Source organism: Megalops cyprinoides, chromosome 23, assembly GCF_013368585.1.
Source record: "Megalops cyprinoides isolate fMegCyp1 chromosome 23, fMegCyp1.pri, whole genome shotgun sequence".
Taxonomy (NCBI): domain Eukaryota; kingdom Metazoa; phylum Chordata; class Actinopteri; order Elopiformes; family Megalopidae; genus Megalops; species Megalops cyprinoides.
In genome coordinates this window covers 20,914,571-20,932,016 of record NC_050605.1, presented here as the reverse complement: position 1 = coordinate 20,932,016, position 17,446 = coordinate 20,914,571, and the positions used below count along the sequence as shown (strand labels likewise).

The 17,446-nt window shown below is 48.8% G+C and overlaps 1 protein-coding gene across 1 annotated transcript in view; it reads right to left on the bottom strand.

The window, feature by feature from the left end:
- Nucleotides 1–17,198, bottom strand: part of LOC118770261 (tetraspanin-9-like) — a 55,036-nt gene extending 37,838 nt beyond the window's left edge. Inside the window, exon 1 of the mRNA XM_036517827.1 lies at nt 16,148–17,198. Within this exon, the coding sequence (XP_036373720.1) occupies nt 16,148–16,516 (369 nt within the window). The 5' untranslated portion in view covers nt 16,517–17,198. The remainder of the gene's footprint in view (nt 1–16,147) is intronic.
- Nucleotides 17,199–17,446: the final 248 nt, after the last annotated feature.

Here is a 17,446-nt window from a genome sequence, read left to right as displayed (position 1 = left end):
TTTTTCCGCCCTCCTTTCATGTGAATGGATGACATGAGACCGTACTGGAAAGGATATTAAGGTGTGAATGTACCTCGGAGGTACAATACTATAAGTGCTCATTTCTCTTCAATGCAACTCAGCGACAATTAGCAGAATTTATATTCCCGGACAAGGATAACTGCCGTGAGCTTTTTAGTGGTCTCCCAGGCCCCTCCGTTGTTAACCTGAGGCGCTGTGAACCGGCATGACTGACTTTCAGGAAAGGAAATGCACCTTGGGGAGACTCAGCGATGTGTGAAGATTTGGTGGAGAGATCAATATGATGCAATCTCACCAGTCACTCCCTGGAGCACTAATACGCCTGAATCTCCTACATCACTGCGAGCTTCGCTAGGCTGGAGAGGAGAGGAGGAGGAGGAGGAGGATGGAATATTTCTCCCCCTCCCCAACCCCTCACCCATGCTTTCATGTCTTTCCTCTCTACCTCATGGTTGTGCTGGGACAGGCTCTCCCCCAAAGGTCTACTGGTGGACGGTGGGGGAGGGTTGCTGAAGATTCAGCAAGTGTCAGCCATATAGAACTGGCGTAATAAGCTTTTTAAAGACACATAGCACAATTAACCTTAAATGATGACAGCTATTCCCAATTAAAGCTGAAAATGTGAGACTGTTAAATTAAAATCTAAATAAAAGCCAATGCACATGCTATTTATTACTGGAAAGGTGTGCCTCCCGACAAAATATGTGATATAAAACAAAGAAATGTAAAAATAAAATGAGAGCTGAATTTCTATATGGTAATTTAACTCTTCAGGTGACTAACAGCCCAGGCTGAAATTACTGCCGCTCTCAGAACAGGAGCCCATGTGGAGGAGAGAGGGGGCGGACAGGAAAGCCATCTGCTACAGTGGCTTCTCTGAAATGAAGGGGTTCAAGTGCCAGGCTGCAGGACAGCCCCCCCCCCCCCCCAAACCAACCATCCCCTCATGAGGAAAGCGAGACACTCTCCAGGACCAAGATCAACCATGCCAACTCATCACATGGCTGGGACACAATGGGATAGAGGTTCTGATCCGGTGGATATGATCAGAGAAGAGGATTCTGGGACTGGAAGAGGCACAGAATAGGAGGATTTGCTCCCCTTCTTCGCAGCCTCCACTGTCTTTGCACAAGCTGTCCATTGTCCTTTCTCCGTTGTCTCTGTGCAGTTACACAAATTTGTTTCCGACTCAGCTTGGAAATGAAGTCATGTGACTCTAAATCTGGTTGGCAGAATGTGAGGGGTGCAGCTGTAGTCAGGAGAGCATAACTATTTTAGCGATACAAGAACAATTACACCGCGCTTATGTGCACTTTCACCGGGCCTAAATGCAGTCTGTTTCAGACATTAAAAATGACCAGAACAGAAAGCGTACGAGAGAACCAAAGTGCGGTAAACACCGTCGCCCCCACCTCCCCCCGGCCTTTTCCAGCACTACATTAATCAGGCTCCTATGTGAGTCTATACTGTACTTTTACACCCCGGTTTACCCGGTGCAGCCAGAGAGAGCATCTGTCATCCCTTCCCTGCCTTTCCACGCCTGATTCCACAGTCATTCCGCGTTTCAGACCTCATTAAATCACATCATCAACCCATGTATGCGTTAAACAACAGGGCCGGGCAATAAAATCTGAGATTAATCTCAGGAAAAAAAGAGCCCTTAATGAAGAAAGACAGGTCATCACCCCCGTTCTCCTGTACTTGAAAATTCACCGTGTATAACAAATCCACCTATCACGGCGTTACTGAATAACGTGTCACCACAATGGCTTTCTATGAAATACAGTCCTTTCAAACATTAATTTCATGATGTTTAGATTACATCGTAACCGCAATCAAATGAATGTTTCTGTTAGCCTGAGGAGGGGATCTTGATTTATCTAGTATTTGGTTGAGGGACTCCTTAATAAGCCTGAAGGATTGATGTCCCTTTCTCTGGTTGCCAGTATTCTTCCTAGAGATCGATACCCCACTGTATGTATGTGTGTGTGTGTGTGTGTGTGTGTATGTGTGTTCTCTCATCATATATCTATACTGAGCGTTTTATTCCACCCACACAGTTAGGGAAAACAGGACCTCGGCAACTCTCTGGGAGAGAGTATGATCTATCACCCAAGGAGGTATCGTAAATATAGGCAACAAAACCTAACACAAGAAAACGCCTTGTGGGAACCAAACAGAGTGAAGTTTCAAAGAGCATAAAGTTCACTAAACAAGAGGGGACAAAAACAGTAGGAGAGAGAGAAAGGAACGGCAGGTGAGTGAGGTTAAAAAGGAACACAGGAACGGCATCCTATTTTATCTGCTTTTAACTCGGCCCGCAATCCTCCCGGGGGGCCGAGTGTCAGGGGGGTGTAACCTCAGAAACGACACAGTAGCAAGTGATGGCCATGATCATTCACCCTTATACTGTTTACAAGATTAAACATGGGAGAGACGTAGCACAGCAGCACCACTGTGCCCGACAGGTAACCTAACAGCACCAACAAACCAGTCAAACAGAGCCTCCACCGAGGCGAAACAAAAAATGTCTGCAGCTCTTCAAGAGAAAAAAAAAAACTTCATATTAGATGAAAAACTCTCGTCTTTGACAACTGTTTTCACTTCTTTCTTACACCTAAACTTCACCCTTTATTTCATCCTGGGCCAGAGCCACATCCTGTTGTCTAGACGAATTATTACAATGGGGGTCCCAGAAAATCCACAATATGCACTCTCTGACCGCTCTCAAGGCCTCGTTCAATCAAACTAATTTTTGATGCAGCCACACGTCTACTGCAGAGGCTGGTGAGGAACACAATGAGATAAACACAGAGCTGCTCTAGCAAAAAAAAAAAAAAAAACCTCGTTCCACAGCAAATCAGATGATCCTCTAAAGTAGTATCTGCAGAGACCACCACACAAAACTGATCTGAATTAATGAGCCCACACAGCAGTGAGGCTGAGCAAGACGTCTTCCATGCTGCACGCTCCTTCAAGATAAATAATTTCCTTCAAAGCCTTTCTTTCAAAAAAAGATTTACTGTGAGGAGCTAACTTACTGCGACAGGAACAGGTTTTCTCGCTGTTATACGAAGCCATTAGTAAAGCAGCTTAAGTTAATTTCACACACAAAAAACAATGTATTTACACTACACTTGTAACTGAGTGGGAAGCAAGATGGCTGTCCCTTCTATTGGACTTTTTATTTATCTTCTATAATTGCAAAAGAAATGCAAAATCGCTTGGTAAGTGAACCTACCACCATATGGAGACCGGAGGAGGGGGGGGGGGGGGGGTTGATACTGAGAAAGGAAGTGTTCCTCAGTAAAGCTGCAAACCTCTTTTGAAGGCAGATGAAAACATCCCCTGAATCTCAGCGGACCGCGGGGAGAACAGAGGCGCGGTGCTTTCCTCCATAAATCAATCCGGAATAAGGCCCGACCCCGGCGGATGCATCTGCAGCCGTCCTCCCTCTCTCTCTCTCTCGCTTTGCAAATCGCTCCGTCCGAGAACGGTGTGTTTACAGTGGTGGTGGCAGAGGCCTATTCCTGTTTAGACAAATGCCACGTTTGCAAAAAAAAAAAAAAAAAAAAAATACAACCCTCAAGTAGGGTCACCGAAGATGGAGCCACAAAGCTAGAGTCTTGGGTGACCTTTATTCAGTGCGGTGATGACTGCCAGCCTGAAAAAATTTTTCGGCTCCGTCTCCCGTGGGGCCTTCGCCTGTCCACCTACGGGCCCTCACGCCAGTGGAGTCCGTACTTATTACCACTGTTCACAGGTGCCTCCGTCTCCACAGCGCCGTAATCTAATTGGCCGGTTCCACTGGGCCTGTGAGGAGAGACAATGGCGGAGTGACAGCCGCCTGTGCCCACGCACGTTGCTCTGTGCCAACCTGAGGAGACAGCAGGGTGGCAGGAAACTGATAAGGGACAATCTCGTCCGAGCAGGAACAATGCCGCGAAGAAACAACATCGTTAAGGACCGATCCTGTGTACACACAGTGCTAATCTGCTACTCTACAGGCTTGGCGGAACCTGGCGTACCAAGATAACGATAAAAATGAAAAAAAAAGTTGTATTTAAGAAAATACAGCACAGCAATCGCCTCCACCAAGTGGCGGTGAGCATTGCCTTTCACTTCTCTGTAATCTCTCACTCTCTCCATCCATCAGTATCAAAGAGTTACAGACACACCCGAACACACACACACCACAACAGAGAGAGACAGAAAGATACACGCAGAAAGTGTTTATGCTGGAGGATAAAGGAGTGCCAGATCTCAAGTAGTTTATCTTTAGCCACCAAATCAGAACATCGATACCTTCAACAATGGGAGAGAATTTCAAATGGAAGCACATGGGGCAGGCTATCTGGTCAATATTTAGAATATCTTGTGGCTGCACATTCTGAGAGCTCCGGTGGTCACTGCCTGGTCCGTTCAGTCAGAGAGCTGATCTTTCACACCCAACACGACCGTGACAGCGGCTCTGAGCTCTCAGATCGATAGTGGAATGCATGTGGTTAAAAAGAGGGAGCACCCAGATCTGAGCAACGAAAGATTAAATGAGACCGAATCCTTTGGTGTGAGAGATTCACCACTTGACCTGTGTGTACAATTTACGCCTTCTTTTGAAGCAGGAGCCAAGAATCTCTTTTATCTGCGGCTCAGCGAGAGACCTCCGAGCACATCTGGCTAACAAAGGGTTTCCAGGGTCTGATAACCACTCAGAGATGATTGTTTTGAAGCCAAATGGGGCGAATTGATTGCTACAGGCCTTGTAGCCTGCGTCACGCTTTATCAGGCTGACAAAGGTGACACGCACTGAACATTCCTCAATGATTGATTGCCCGTCTACTTATGCCAGCTTGAAGGACGAGAATTCAATTAGGCTCCAAAGCGAACAAAGCCCCAGAGCTTTAGACAAAGGTATAAAGACTCTGTATAATGAAAGATTCTTCCAGTCCTCCTCCCAATACTGTTACGAAGTGGATTTTGGGAGTGAGTGGTTCAAGGACAGACCTTACGGAGGAGTGTTAAGCAGGGGGTCTTAACCCTGTAATATGGGGGTCACATTTCGGGATTCAGGCGAACACAGGTCTATCTTTCAGCAGGTCATGTCTCGGAAGGTTTCTGGGTCATATTACCCCCACTTAGAAATGACCAGAGACCTGAGACAATCCTCCACAGCCGAGAAGACTCAAACTACTCAAACAAGCCAGGAATTTCTCCATGAAGGGACCTCCTGTTGGCAACCTACTTTTCATACCCGCCCAAATCACACTTCCTGGGAAGTCTTTGTGCTGTTTATGGTTCAGACTGTAAAAAAAAGACAAAAAAAGGCACAGCAATCGCACTGACATCTTACTATCTGAGGTTCTGAATCACTTTCATAAGAAAGCATGGCTCACATCTTCCCAGTTAGGTGGGCCCCAGTCTTGAGTGTGAAAGGCACTCCTAAGGATTTCCATTAACTACGATCCTCTATTCAGGCTCACGGGAAAAAAACAACCATTCAAACAGCATTCAAACATACATGCCTTTCACAGCGCCTTGCGCCCATCAATATACATGCTCCCTGCCTCGGAGACCTTGCGTTCCTTTGCAGCGGGACTGATCTTGTTGCATTATGCAACAGCACAACGCCGCCTCGGTCCAATCGGAGAGCTCGTTGGGCCTCCTGCCGCATCACCCCATTGGGATGTATGTCAGCAGTTTAGGGTTTTTAAATGTATTCTGTAATATGAAGAGGAAATACAATATTCCAAACATGCAGCTTCCTGAGCCTCATATTGATCAAAGAAAACAATACCCCCATCTCAGAGTGAAGGAGCATCTACAGACGGGCAAAGGATAAAAGGCATGTGTACTCGGCTCCAGCCTCGGCTCTTGACTGACGCCTTTAAAACAGAACTCAGTCCATACATTAAACACGCTTCGAGATGGTTACAGACACACAAGAGCGGGTTATTTTCTTCGGCGTGAAATCTCAGCCACAAGGGGAGTTTGTCCTGCGGAGCCTTCAGCCCACATAGCTTACTGTTCGTAGACAAAACAGATTTCTGCTCCATCACAGAATCTGAATAAGCCCCCTGCTTTATTGAGCACCCTCAGTGAAATGAAAAAAAGGGACTTAACGATCTGAACGAACCGGGGCTTGTGTTTCAGAGATCTCTTTCAATTGTAAATTCACAGCTAAGTTTTGCTTGTCAGATATTTCTGAAACGTACCACCAGTTTACATGTCTCAATAAAAAACCATTCCTCGCGCAGCTGTGTGTTCAAACATTTACAAGAAACATGCCTCAAACGCCACCAAAAGCCATTCTGTCACCTCCACTCTGCATTTGGGGCAAAAGAAAAAGACTGAGAGAAAGCCTGAATTCTACACCAGTAAAGTGTGCTTTTGTGTGTGTGTGTGTGTGTGTGTGTGTGTGTGTGTGTGTGTGTGTGTGTGTGTGTGTGCGCGTGTGTTTGGAGGGGTTTTAGCTCCTCCTTCATACTGGTATCTGCCGCTGTAGCAGAGCCAGTGATTGATACATCACCCTTCAGAGGAGAGCTCCACAGCGGCTCACTGCTGATGTCCCCATCTCTCCAGTCACGCCCCCCTCCCAGTTGTCTGTGGGTATTTGTGGAGCACGACATCATAAAATGCAATTAGCTCTCAATCGGTCCACCCGAGGCCCGAAGGCCAAACCCCATCCGATACGGCCCTGCTCCCCTCTGATGGGCGCGAAAGTCAGTGCCCTCTGACGCTACTCGACCACAAAGTGCTACCGCTGCGCGCCCTCCACAGCAGGCTTCATCCTCACGCTCGCCCGCAATTAAAGCTCGTGCTCCACTCTTACAGGCTACGCTAACGGCAAGAGCTCCTTGTGACTCCGAGCCCCGAGCCCTGTCTCGGAGCGATGAGCAGCTTTATGGAGTGTGCTCTACAGCTTAATTCCACTTAAATCTGCTTCTTAAATGTGCTGTGCATAATTTGATTAAAAATAAAAAACCCATTGTGGCTTAACGTAATTAATTACGAGGAGGGACAGGAGGAGTGGAGAGGGGGAGAGGGAGAGAGAGCTGTGGGGTCCTCCGACAAAATGAGTCCATTCAATTCTGCTGACAGAACGACTCTCCGAGCCTCTCGAACCCAGGGCGTGATCTGAATGATCCAACTGGCACTGTCCCTCCCATTAGCAGACCCAGTTAATTAAGCCTACGCTGTTTGCACCCATTCCATCTCTACAAATTACCTATAAACGTCCCGAGAAGAATTTAGCGCTCCCTTAATTGAACGCGCACAGTCGCTTGTGAGAAACACGTTGCTCAGAGGGCATGGCAAATTGCTCGCTAATAAAGCGTAATTCACCTCAAGGATAAAATAGAAATACCTAAACGAAGCTCGATATCGCTGGAAATTACAGCGGAGGATCCCCTGCTGTGCTGCTGATCGGCGTTCTGTGCAGACGCGACGCTCCCCTCGCCAATGGGCTTCCCGCGTTGGAATTAGCCGCGGCTGGAGAAACCGCACCACGTTCGCCCCCCTGCGTGGGCGCGAAACGTCCGAACTCCATCTTCGGCGGGGGGGAGGGAGCGGGGAACGCGCCGTGAAGGTTCGAGGCGATGAAGTAAATAAGGCTGCAGTGTGCGGGTGAGTCACCTCCACGTAGGCTGTCAGCACGCATCGCAGGCTGCACCCGCCAGGTCCCGGAGGAGCCCTCCCACCCACCAAGGCCCAAAGCCCCAGGCTCGCCCAGCGCCCGCGTCCCAGGAGCGAGGGGGCCGGCCTGGGCTGGGGGGGGGCTGTCTGTCTGCTGCGTGGGCAGGTGGGTCGGGAGGCCTATCCTGGTGCCTTATGTTCCAACCACCCTCCCCCACAGAGCTGAAGATAACCCGCGAGGGCGGGTGACAAAAAAAAAAAAAAAAAAATCATTCCACCCGACCACCTGACTCACGGAATTCCGTCTGTCATGGAAGAAGAACGGTTACCGGGCAACGGTTGACATGGCATTTCCTTGTCCTTCAGTGCTGGGGGCAAAGATGGGGCCGAATGCTGACACCGTGCTTGTCACCTTGTAGCGGCTCACCAATTAGAGCTCTTGGCATTAATGACATCAGTTGATTTCATCTTCGCCTTGAGATCCGTGGGAACGATGCGGCAGCAAATATTACTTCCGGCGATGTCGGGGGTGTGGGGGGGGGGGCAATGGGGGGTGTACACAACACAAATGTGACATGTTTGCTTTTGGTTTGCCTGCGCCAGCGAGGCGGTACGAGCCCTCGTTTATTCCCGATTTGCTTAATAAGCTTTGCAGAGTGTGACATCTGGCAACCCCAAGAACGAATTCATTCTATCAATCAGGCTCATTTGCCAAGCTCAAATGACTCCAACAGCCGCATCTGCAGTAAAAACTACACAAACCGTTTTTAAAAGCTCAGTGGAACATTTTGAATACACACTAAAGGCGCTGGACAGAGACTTACTAAACAAGCAAAACCCAGGCAATCATTTCCGCTCTTTTGCTGGATATTTGGATAAACATACGAAATTTATTTCCCTCTTTAAACCCCCCCCCCCCCCTCCCCCCCCTCCACAAGATCCACAAAACAAACTCCCACCGCATGTCTGAGTCGGTATAAAAACCCGTGAGCGCTACCGCTGGGATTGGCTGTTTGATAGAACAGGAGAAAGGTCACTGGAATGCAGAACACTCAGTGGACTAATGTGGCTCAATTAATTGATGGTGGCGCGGAATCTGTATTCAGCCTTGGCTCCTGTTTCCTCAGCCATTCTGCTAACGCGCGAGCGCTTGACCTCGCGGAGCAGCAAGGTTGTTAACTCAAACGCGTTTTATTCCTTCTCTTGGTCAAGCATGTCAATGCCGCCTAAATTAATGCATTATTCATACGCTGCAAAGATTAAACACAATATGAAGCTGGATTTAAAAGAATAATGATGCATTTCTCTCCCTCCCCTCTCTGCAAAACACTTCATGAGAAGCCATTTCTAACATTGAGGGAAACTAAACAGCTAAACTAGATGCTAAATAACACCATAAAATAAGAAAACCTGACATCAACCTCAAATGCAATGATCATAATAATGTTACAGTGATTCAAGCCCTCAATTTTACCCTGGCTGTGCTGTTTCTGTTTCCTCCTTTCAGAACATGATTCTGGATGGAGGGGGAAAAAAAGATAAGGCGATTTATTACTACACAATATATGTGGTGGTAAAGAATGATAAATCAATAAGAACAATAATGGCCGAGGGTGAGACGTGCCCCTCATGCATCATTCCTGACACCCCCGAACCCCCCGGGCGTGCCTGCCAGGGACAACACAGGGCCCCTGTCCCTTTCAGCGGGAGGTGGAGGGGGGGGGCACCATTTCTCATGCTGGCGGCGCACGCTAATTCCCCCGACCAAACAGAGAGAGGAGAACATCGCCCTTCGCCCGGAGACACCCGGTCTCGCCTCCGGAATACGGCGCACGCTGCAGGGACAGATCGCAGAGATTTAATCCCGTTTCGCTGGAAATTGCGAGGGGGAAGAGGTGAGGCATGGAGCGAGTGGCGTGTGCATCTTATCAGACTTGTGGGGGGGCTGTGGGGGAATTGATGTGGTCAGTTCAATAAAAGGAAGCTTTCGCCCTGGGGAGACAGGCAATAAATCCAGGCCAATGACAACTCCTCCGCTCTGGGGGAAGTGACTTACTGAGGACCCGGGCTCGGTGCGTAAGCGGGACGAGACAGACAGATCAGCATCTGATAAGGTAAATTGCAGAGCACCGGTAATTCGCATGATCTCCACGACAACAGCCTCACATGACGACGGTTAAGGGGGGCTGGGAGGTGGCCCGAAAATGCCGTTTCGCTCCGAAACGAGGCCTCAACGTGACTCTCATTTAGAGGCCGGCAAATCTGCCCCCTTTCGAAAATTAGCCCTTTTCATTCATAAGGAATGAACCTGGCCTTCAGAAAGGAAAAAAAAAACACCCTTGTGCAGTCAGGGGAGAGAGCAGAACCCAAGCCCTGAGCAGGGGGTTAAGGTTAGGGTGGCTGCAGGCTGCATATGTGCATTGATTGCACAGTAATTTGTTTCTAAGCGAGAGGGAAAATGCTGACTGCTGCAAGTTAGCGAGCTACAGTATTCTCACAGTGTACATTAGCTCACGGGTAAGGTGGGGATTAGCATTGATTATTCTGGCAGAAGCTAGTAGCAGTACGGGGTGAAGAAAGGATTAGGACTGCTTTTAAATAATTACACTTTTTCAACACTAAAAAGACCTACCCCTAATTTTTTGTTTTAATTCCTTGGTGAAACCTCATAGTTAATGCGAAAGTTCCATGATCAGTAAAATTGATCTTAATCTTAAAGAAATGAAGACTTCAGAGACTATAGACTTAAAAGAGCTCTCCACAATACATAAATTACAAAAAAGGTTTTTATTTGAATAGTGTAGCTTGCTAAAACCCGCAGATGAATCTAAATTAAATGGAAAAATGACAAATGCCTCTGAGCGTTTCTCCTTGTTAGACAGGAGGCAAGGTCACAACCCTGGCCCTCGATTATCATAAAACATCTTCACTGAATGGGACTGTTATGCATAGACAATGAACCATTTGCAAGATTCAAAATCAGCTGTTACAAAAAATGAAGATGTAGTGATGACACCAGACTAACGTAACACAGCTTTTTCTTAACCACTTGTGTAGAAGTGTAGAAGTACAAGCCAAAAGTCACGTAATGCAAGAAAGCATTACGGATCTCATAGTCTCTGATCATCATGACATACTCTAATTTACCACAGTATGATGGTAAGATCATGAAAGAAAGAGCATGAAAAAGACATATTTGCTATTTTTACAGGTAGGAGAAAAACATTACAAATGATGGCTTTCCCCCTAAGAAAATAAGCCTAAATAAAAAAGTTCAATCATATTATCTTATTATGCTGATTAGCATGAATCATATTCCGCATTTATTTGCAATACATTAAAAACACACAGGGTACAGCAGTCATGAGATGCAACTCTTCAATGCTGCATAGAGGGCTTTTCATCCAGCTGGTTACGTATTTTTAATGCACTTTCATACAGCAATGATTATTATGGCGAAGTGTTCAGTGCATTTTGCACATTGTGCTTCAGGTCCATCTCCGTATTTTCCAGGTCTTTGAATGGCTAATGCCAAATATCTAATGATAAGGAGTCTTATTAAAGACAGAAAAAAACAACATTATTCACAGATGGTGAAGGGCTCAACCTCTCAAAACAACTTTTATATTTTCTGGAACAGTTCAGACACTGAGCTGTAGCAACCAGACCACTGCCGGACCAAAAAAAGATTCCACGCCTCCTTCCTTTTTGCCAAAGAAGCCTGAGCTGAACCGGACTCTGTAAGATTGGACTGTTAAATCAGCGCTAACTGGGGTCGCCTCACCTCCGAGAACATTCTCTTTCTCAGCACAGTCTATATTAAGAGCCGGCCCTTCCAAAGGAAGAGGGAAAAGATGCCAAATTTGAAACCGTGAAGCGAATGGCATTCACAGCCTGACTGGGGTGACTACATCCAGAGACCAGCGCCGTGCTGCTATGCCATCTATGCTAGCGTGTGCTTTGTCGACCAGCAGGAAAGAGGCCGCCTGATTGGACGAGGGAGAGTGAAAGACACACAGAAAGGGAGATAAAGCATGGCTGCTTTGAGCTGACGTGGGTCAGCACCCGGGTTTGGCCAAGGCACGGCCACTGGGATTTAGCCTTAATGAGGACGGACAGCTGCTTCAGACAGGGCCTGAGGAAAGGAATAAAAAGAAGCTAGGCTCTGGGCCTTTCCCTTGACCAGGGCTTCCTCGGTCTCTGCATCCTGATTCTGCCCTGTGAAGCTACCTGAGCCCCTACTGTGACGTCATACTGGTCACGTGACACAGACACAAAGTGACGTAGCTCAGCAGCCCAGCCCAGCTGGTAAAACACAGGGCCAGGTGGCACCAGTTGGCATTTACAACCAGGATCTCTTTAATGGGTGTATGAGGGGGTGGGTTGGGGGGGGGGGCTGCAGAGGATGCGGGGGGATGGTGCATCATTTAACGCCCCCTTCCCCACAGGACATTATCAAAGACCCCCCAGGGTGGAACACGCTGTACCACATCAGATTTTATCTGTTCTACAAGCAAATGAGGTCTGCAGTGGTGTAAATCAACTATAGCAAAACTCATCAAGTGGAATTGAAATATTCAGGGCAGTAGACAGGTTAAGAATTTTAAGTGAACTTCACTTCCTGCATTTAAATAAGCGCAGTGATTTTTTTTTTTTTTTTTAAACAAAGATTTTTCTACAGGAAAAATTTATAAGCATACACTTGAAATTGCATATAGTAACAAAAGAATATATCAACAGCTGAAGGCAGAGGGAAAAAAAATCCTTCTCTAAGTCAAATCTATATTTCAAGAATGCCAATGAAATGGAATATCACACTCATCAGAATCTTTCAAAAATGAAGGAATACTTAATGATTACAAAGATTTATTCTACATACAGACATAATTGAACAGTGTTCAAAAAAGCCAAGCAATGAACATCAAAGCTGATGAATATAAACCTGTTTTATGGAAGTCAAATCTCAGGAGAAAATGCAGAGCCTGAACAAATTTTGCATGAAGGCAGTCATATGTATACATATGTATGTCATCTGTATGTATCTTACCACATAAACAGCTTCTTCTCATAAAACTAATATCTAAAACTGGTATTTGGACAATACACTTTAACATGACATTTTTACTAGAACTTTCCCCATTCAATTCTAAAGTTACAGAAACACTGAAAAGTGAACAGTAAGTAAGTGGAGAAAGTTAATATATTTACTCTGCGAAAGGTACTTCTGAGTGTCCCTTTGAAAAGTGCTGTTAAAATGCTGAATCCCTGTGGGCAGAGATTACTGAACTTTCCTCAACTGCTTGAAAAGAAAAAGGAGAAAGAAAATGAAATTGTTTCAACACTTTGGATGAAATCCCTTTGGCAAAAAACTGAGGCAGAACGAACAGGTAATCCTCCCGGGAGGTCTGTGGACGGCACACAGCTCAGACCCTGGTCACTCGCCCCCACACCCCTTTCACACACAGTCCATGGTACAGCACAGAACCAACCCACTCAACCCCACACCCTTTTCACACGTAATTCACAGTACGGCACAGAACCAAGCCACACACCCAGACAGTCTTCCACACAGTCTACAATATAGCTCAGACCCCAGCCACTAGCCGCCATCACCCTCCACACACACTCAGCGTAGACCCCAGCAACACACCCCAACAGCCTTCCACACATAGCTCACAGTCCCTCCACAACACCTTCAAACTCTTCTTCTCCATCCACCTCACGACCTCACGACAGCAGTTACTAAATACAAAACTAAAGGCAGAAACGCAGGTTGGGAAGAAATGAAGAGGAAACGAACCTTTTGATGCTCGTGACTCAATGCCATTTCAATCCTACAGCAATTCCCCCCCCCCAAGCAAGCACAGGAATACATGAATCCTAAACGCACCGGCCTTTCTGTCCACTGGGACAAAATCTGCTTTGATACCGCAATTAATTGTGTTATGTTTTTTTTTTTTCGACAGGGCTGCTGAGATAACATTATTATTTGAATATTTAATGAGCAGTTGCTGGGTGTGATAATGACAATGGGGAGAGTAGCATCCTTGAGGCAGCTGTTGGTGATGCTTGATGCTTGTGCAGCAAAGCGTAGAGACTTTTCAGCACGGCTGCAGTTATGCACGGGGGGGGGGGGGGGATTCGAAACCAGGAAACAGGGACGAGCGCTCAAAGAAACCCCGGGAGTATCTGCACAATCTGGTACCTGACAGCAGCGGGGAAACTACATCACTTCGTTTTATCCGATGACCCTCTCGATAGCGCGATCTCCGAGAGCCAACGCTGGCGATATTACTTTACGGGTTGAGATGCGGTCCCACGATCCCCCACCATCACCCAGGCTCCTCGGTGTAGGGCCGACGCAGAATTACACCGGGTCCCGAGAGCGCTGTTAAATACCATAATCTGCCCCAGACTCCTGGGCTCAGACTGGGCTAATCCCCATAAGAAAGGAAAGCCAGATGGCCGGGGGACAATCGCGAAGAGGTGAAGGGGAAGATCGTGGAGATGCCTCTGTTTTACCCCCTGTTTCAGGTTACCGCCAGGCGCCCCCGCGGGCGTGCGGTCGGGGTGGGCTGCACCTGGTGTTGGGTTACAGCACCGCAGAGCAGAACAGGACTCGGGGGGGACGGGGGGTGGGGGAGGTCAGAGCACGGCTCTGGATGGTGGGGTAACCTTGTGATTCCTGGAGTGCCACAGTCAGAGCAGTACTGTCCCGGGGGTGTCAGGGTGCGGGTTCTCTTTCAGCCCCCGGCCTCCAGTGATCACACCCGCCGCTGTTTCTCTAAACCTCCCCCCCCCGCCCACCGCTGGCCCCAAACAGCAGGCCCCTGGCACAGCGTGAATAGACCACCCGAGAGAGAGACCCCTCCCCCCCAACCCTGCCCGGGGGCAAGTGACAGTTCGGCATAAGCACAGCTGAATTACCGAGAACTGCCATTAATCAGCAGTCTTCAAAGAAATCGTTAACCGAACATTAGCACCAAGCATATCTCAATTACAGCACAGCGGGGGGGAGCAATGCAGGCAGCCCGGGCTGAGCAGGCTGGGGGACCTTCTGATGATCACACTCACGAGGCGGACGCTCGTAACGGCCCCTCAGGGGGGCGGGGGTGCTCCCAGGGGTACGCAGCCTTCCCCGGGGGGGGGGCAAACCTGTGTCTCTGCCCCTTCCGAGGGGCACGAGGCACTGTCGTCCCCTTTAGCGAGAGCACACGGCTGCTTTGGCAGCGACTGCTTCCTGCTTTCTGCACGTGCCTGTACTGCAGCTCATATGGGACCGTAATCGCCTGCCCCCCCCACCTCCACGCCGTGCGCATGCCCCCCCCCCCCCCCCCAGCTCATCACGGCACGGGGCTCTCTGCCCAGCGGACAGAGAGGCGGCCGGAGTGCCCCTGCATTTCGGGGGGGGGGGGGGGTAAATTTAGGCTGGTAATCTGAGGACTCCAGAGCTGCGCTGCCTCTCACTGCCTCAGATGTGTCCTAGATAGAGCGGCTCGGTCCCGTGGCTCCGAGACGCGAGCGAGCCCAGTCTCCCAGGACCAGGAGAGGAGGAGCACGGAGAGAGGTGAGTTTCCGTGTTATCACGTTATTACAGTTCACGCATGAGTGGACACGCATAAAGGGACCACTGCAATACATTCGCTAACACATCACAGCCCCAAAGATAATCTCATAATCCACACTTTCAATATTCCTTGATTCCCCCTAGATTTCATCCCCTGTGGCAGGGAAGAACAATGCCAACCGAAGAATAGGGGTTAAAAGCCAGACCCCTGAGCAAGCCGACCGGCAATGTTTTTCTGCCTGTTAGGATGAGGTCAAAACAGAAAAAAAAACATCCCGAAACTGAGGAACTCTACACCAGATCAATTCCATTCATAAAGTCATCCAGTATCTCCCCTCAAATAAACAATTTCTCCTCCTGTGTTTTTCTCTTCACTTTCCAATGTCCCAGTTTTATGCAGCTAACCGCATGCCTTCTCCCGACCTGTTCGCAAGCAGTCTTACACTATTACCCTTCCTTTAACCAGTCCCACACCCTCCAGCAGAAAAGTACAGAAACAAGCAACAAAACATCCCAATTAAAGTAAGGCACACCCCACCTTCAACACACACACACACACACACACACATACAACCACCACTACTATTCAAAGAACAAAAGGGCAGCAAGTCAATAGCAGACTGCAATAATTGCATGCAAATTATGATACAAAGTACAATGTAAGGCCAGATGTAATGAAGAGAAACACACAATAGCTTAAAGTCACTGGCATGGAAAATTGCTTTATAATTAACGTGATTAGTTCGATTTTCACATCTTCCTCTGTAGCACCACAGAACCAGAGGTGCACAATAGATGTTTGGTGCTCATTAACCCATAGCTGGCCTTTAAAAAAATCAATCGCATCCCAAAATTAGCAGGGCAGCGAGAATGACGAGAGAAGGGGGGGGTAAAGAAAAGAAAAAAAAAAGCAGAAGGTCCACTTACCCAGAAGACGAGGTTGAAGAGGAACATCGCATATTTCAGGCAGCAGAGGCAGCCGCGTGCCATGTTGAACTTCTTGAATTCTAGAAGGAACACAAAGGATAGATCCAGGTAAAACACCACGTATTTGCTGCCCTTCTGGGGGGCGCTTTTGCCGTCGCTCTTGTCCTCCGCGTTTCCGGCGCCGCTGTCTGCGCCGCCTCCGGCGCGGCCTTGCGCCCGCGGGCCTGTGGAGCCGTAGAAGGCGCCGGCGGTGAAGCCGCGGCCGCCGAACGGCCGGCCCGAGGTGGAGGCTCTGGCGAAGTCGGAGTCGCGGCTGTCCACGGAGGGGCTGCGATGGATGGCCGACTCCTCGCTACTGGACTTCTCCATGCTCTGGGACGGCTGCTGGCTCGCAGGGGTCAACCGCTACCATGTCTCAGAAGTGGACAGAACTGACCCTTCCTGCACCCCCTCCCTTAATAAAGTCACCTCCGTCCCTGACCGTCGCCCCCACGCTGTGACTCGGTAAAGTTCCCCTGGCAGTTGGCTCAGTTTGCGCCCGCGCTCTGGCACGCCTGCTCCCCAGCCTCCAGGCTCCCCTGTCGGGTATACGTCTGCACGCAGCACTGGCCTCCCGCTCTCAGGTTAGCAGCGCGGGATCGGTCCCCGGCCGTCCTGCAGAATTCTGCTCCCGTAAGTAACTTTCGGTGTTCCCTCCTCTGCTCTCCTCTCCTCTGCTAATCTCCCACGGCCGTCGGGCTACACTCCACAGCACCCCATTTCCCAGCCGGTTTCAGCCTTGTGTTGTTGGACCCGACGCGGCTTCCAGAGCTTTTAACTTTCTCAGTCTTCTGGTCTCTCTGTCTCCTCTTCTCTCCCGTACGCCAGCTCTGCCTCTCCCTCCCTCTCCTTCTCTCTCTCCCTCCCTCTCTCTCTCTCCCTCCCTGTGCTGCTGGCTCTAGTGTTTCACTGTGCACTCAGCTGTTCAGAGCCTGTTCCTCCTCGGCTTTCATCTACACCATGGCTGATGTGCTACTATCGGCAGCCGCATCTAACGGGCTTTCCCTATCCCAACCCGAGCGCTTCCCTTTTCTCTCTCTCTCTCTCTCTCTCAGCCTGTCCTGCTCCACGCAGCCCCCCCCTCCTCCCCTCCCCCCCCTTCCTCACTGTCAGCTGGCCAGCCAATCAGGCTGCAGGCTGCTAGCCCTGGCTCCTCCCCTGCTGATACCATGTCTTTAATAAGCTTATCATTACTTTGCTTTGACTATACAAGTTCAGAGCGATCATCCCTTCCCCCCGGTCCAGACGTCAGGAAGTCTG